The 2,913-nt window shown below is 45.0% G+C and overlaps 2 protein-coding genes across 7 annotated transcripts in view; one reads left to right on the forward strand and one right to left on the reverse strand.

The window, feature by feature from the left end:
• SLC7A7 (solute carrier family 7 member 7) overlaps positions 1-2,149 on the forward strand; it is a 29,605-nt gene extending 27,456 nt beyond the window's left edge. For all 6 annotated transcript variants that reach the window (XM_019663166.1, XM_019663163.1, XM_019663165.1 and 3 more), the window contains 3 exons: positions 561-710; positions 915-1,098; positions 1,323-2,149. In XM_019663166.1, the coding sequence (XP_019518711.1) occupies positions 561-710; positions 915-1,098; positions 1,323-1,426 (438 nt within the window). In that variant the 3' untranslated portion in view covers positions 1,427-2,149. The remainder of the gene's footprint in view (positions 1-560; positions 711-914; positions 1,099-1,322) is intronic.
• A 171-nt stretch (positions 2,150-2,320) lies between these two features.
• OXA1L (OXA1L mitochondrial inner membrane insertase) overlaps positions 2,321-2,913 on the reverse strand; it is a 5,811-nt gene continuing 5,218 nt past the window's right edge. The window contains exons 9-10 of the mRNA XM_019663167.1: positions 2,797-2,877; positions 2,321-2,718 (exon numbers count right to left, since the gene is read on the reverse strand). Of these exons, the coding sequence (XP_019518712.1) occupies positions 2,591-2,718; positions 2,797-2,877 (209 nt within the window). The 3' untranslated portion in view covers positions 2,321-2,590. The remainder of the gene's footprint in view (positions 2,719-2,796; positions 2,878-2,913) is intronic.

A 2,913-nucleotide genomic window follows, 5' to 3' on the forward strand; every position in this document is an offset into this window, starting at 1 on the left:
CCCAGCTCCAGGTTGAGCTGTTGTTCAGCATCTTAGCTGTGGAGGGCAGTGTCACTGGCCCTCATATGTGGGATCCGAACCGGGGCCCTCTGGGGTCCCAAGCCAGCTCTTAACCATTGCACCACTTGGCCGGCCCCTGAAGTAGATTCTTAAGGTTAGGGTTGCAAATGGTAGAGACGGGTTTTATGTTAAAAGAAACAGCATCGGAAAGTTCTGAGGTAAAGTAGTGTGGAGTTGGGTAGGAGAGAAGCTGGAAATAAAGGTTGGAGCAATTATGGGGAGGCTCTTAAGCAAAAGATTTTTGAGTTGTTGTTTTGAGCTGTGCTTTATAGGACATTAACTTGGCAAAGGCTTGAAGAATGGGCTGAAAAACCAATTGAGAGGCTACTGACTTAATAGAAAATAAGGTATTGAAATAGGGTGCTAGGATGGGAACAGAAAAGGTCAGATGGGGAGACCGAGGACTTGACGAAGGGATGGATTTCTGGGAGGTAAAGGGGAGTTAAGTGCCTTGAGTAACAAAGGCCATGAGAGGTGCTGACTTGGGCTTGCGCTTACAGGGTGTCATGGCGCTGGTCTACTTGTGTGTGGAGGACATCTTCCAGCTCATTAACTACTACAGTTTCAGCTACTGGTTCTTTGTGGGGCTCTCGATTGTGGGTCAACTTTATCTGCGCTGGAAGGAGCCTGACAGGCCTCGTTCTCTCAAGGTAACTCACCTCCATCCTACCTCTGTTCTGGGGATTCTTATAAGACAGTTTATTCAGAACCCTTTGTCTAGGACTTGCTGGTGGTAGTGTGCTGAGATGAAGGGGATGGAAAGGTGGCTCAGTGCTCTGATCTTCACAGAAGGTGGGGTTATTTTGGCTGTCAGTCCTGAGCTAACTTCTAGTTGTTTTTTTCTGTGCCCTTAGCTCAGCCTTTTCTTCCCCATTGTCTTCTGCCTCTGCACCATCTTCCTGGTGGCAGTTCCACTTTATAGTGATACCATCAACTCCCTCATCGGCATTGCCATTGCCCTCTCAGGCTTGCCCTTTTACTTCCTCATCATCAGAGTGCCAGAACACAAACGACCTCATTGCCTCCGAAGAATTGTGGGTAAGTAGGCCTTGGCTCAAGTTGGCTCAGCTAATGTACAACCTGTCTTTTTTTTTTTTTGCCTTTTCTGCACATCCTCTCCCACGTTACCTCTGCCATAACCTCTTCTAATTGTTAAGCCTAAGGCTTAACCAAATCATCACCTCAGGTTCAATCCCATTCAGTGCACTTGAACTCAGCCCAGTTCACCTCTTCTCAGTTTTGACTCAAACTTCTCTTTGTAGCATCTACCACATGGTACCTCCAGGTCCTGTGTATGTCAGTTGCTGCAGAGATGGATTTGGAAGATGGAGAGATACCCAAGCAACAAGATCCTAAATCTAACTAAGTAACACCCAGAATCCTGAGATGTGAAAAGGAGGGGCTTCTTGTTTCCTACTGGCTGCAGTCAAGGAAGCTGAAAAGGAAAGCTCACTTCTTTGGAGGCACCCGTCTGGAAGCCTGGTCTTGGCAGCTTCAAAACCTTGGAAGTTGCTTTTTGAGAGATGGACAGTTAATTTATTTGTTTTGCTAGATTATTTTTCCAGATTTTTTTTAAGGGGATGATAAAGCAGACTGTGGTGGGAGTATGTCAGGTGTGGGCTTGGTTGTTCTAGTAGCACATTAACGTGTGTTAAGATATTCACGCACCTCTGGGTGTGCCTACCTAACTCCTCCTTTCCTTTAAAAGGGCCACCAATGCTCCAAACTGTCTCCTTTAGAGAGACATACTATAGGTGCTGGACAATAAAAGGGTTGTGTTCCTAAGCTAAGCTTTGAGCAGCTTCATTTTATATAGTGTCTCTGGGACAGTTCCTATTAGCCTGGCAGGAAGACTAAAAACAATCTTATGCTTGAAAGTGTCTGAATATTTCTTCCCTCTCAAGCCAGTTGGTGATGGCTGATGCAGTCTCTACACAAGAAAACACCTAAGCTGCTGCAGCAAAATGTTAGATAAAAACTAAATCAACTTCCATTCCTCTTAATTACCACTAAGAATTTCAGCATACCTACTTCTTGGAGTGTATTTTATAGGTAATCTTGGTGTAAATAAACATGGTTACTCTATTTAGATACAATCTCATATTATCAGGCATACCTCTATGACTGCAATGCAAATGTGGCTAGAACAGCACATCTATGGGGTGGAGGGGTGGTCTAAGCTCTTTAATGCCAGGTTACTACATTGAAATACTCCCTAAGAGCATGGGCCTGCAAGAGTAATCATCAATCTATTCTTCAGTTTTCTGAAGCACATTATCCATCTCCCATTTAATAAATATCAGGAAGCAGCATACAGTACAGAGGTTTACTAATTCTGAGGAAGGGAAGATCACTTGGCTCCCCAGTGGTCTTATACGTTAAATATGAGAGTCTGTAGTAGAATCCACTTTGAAAACAAACATTTCCATGTCCCACAGTTCCTAGGTCTGGGGCAAGGAGCCAGCATCAAATCTCGTTCTCAGGCTGAGTCTCTGAAGAGAGTTCCTGCCAGTATGAGCAGGAACAGAATTCAGCCAAGTGTGTCACGCCAGGGCTGCTTTGACTTTGGTTTGTTGCCGCTGCTGTTAGGGGTGTTGGGAGAGGGATTTTTTCCATGCTGTAGCAGAGGGTCGTGGGTAAAAGTCTGTCGTAAGGGACCTGGGGGAAGAAGAGAATCTCAATGAACAAAGGAAAGGAAGAAACAGTGACAGAATTTAGCCTGAAAGAGTTATTTACCCCTGGCTGCTAGCTCCAAGTGATTCTGTATGCGCCGTTCACGCTCTTGTAGCTGATGCGTAATTTCAGCATTCTTCCAGCCTACATAAAGAAGAGTAAGACAGTTGGTCTCATACC

Source organism: Hipposideros armiger, unplaced genomic scaffold (genome assembly GCF_001890085.2).
Source record: "Hipposideros armiger isolate ML-2016 unplaced genomic scaffold, ASM189008v1 scaffold_385, whole genome shotgun sequence".
NCBI lineage: Eukaryota > Metazoa > Chordata > Mammalia > Chiroptera > Hipposideridae > Hipposideros > Hipposideros armiger.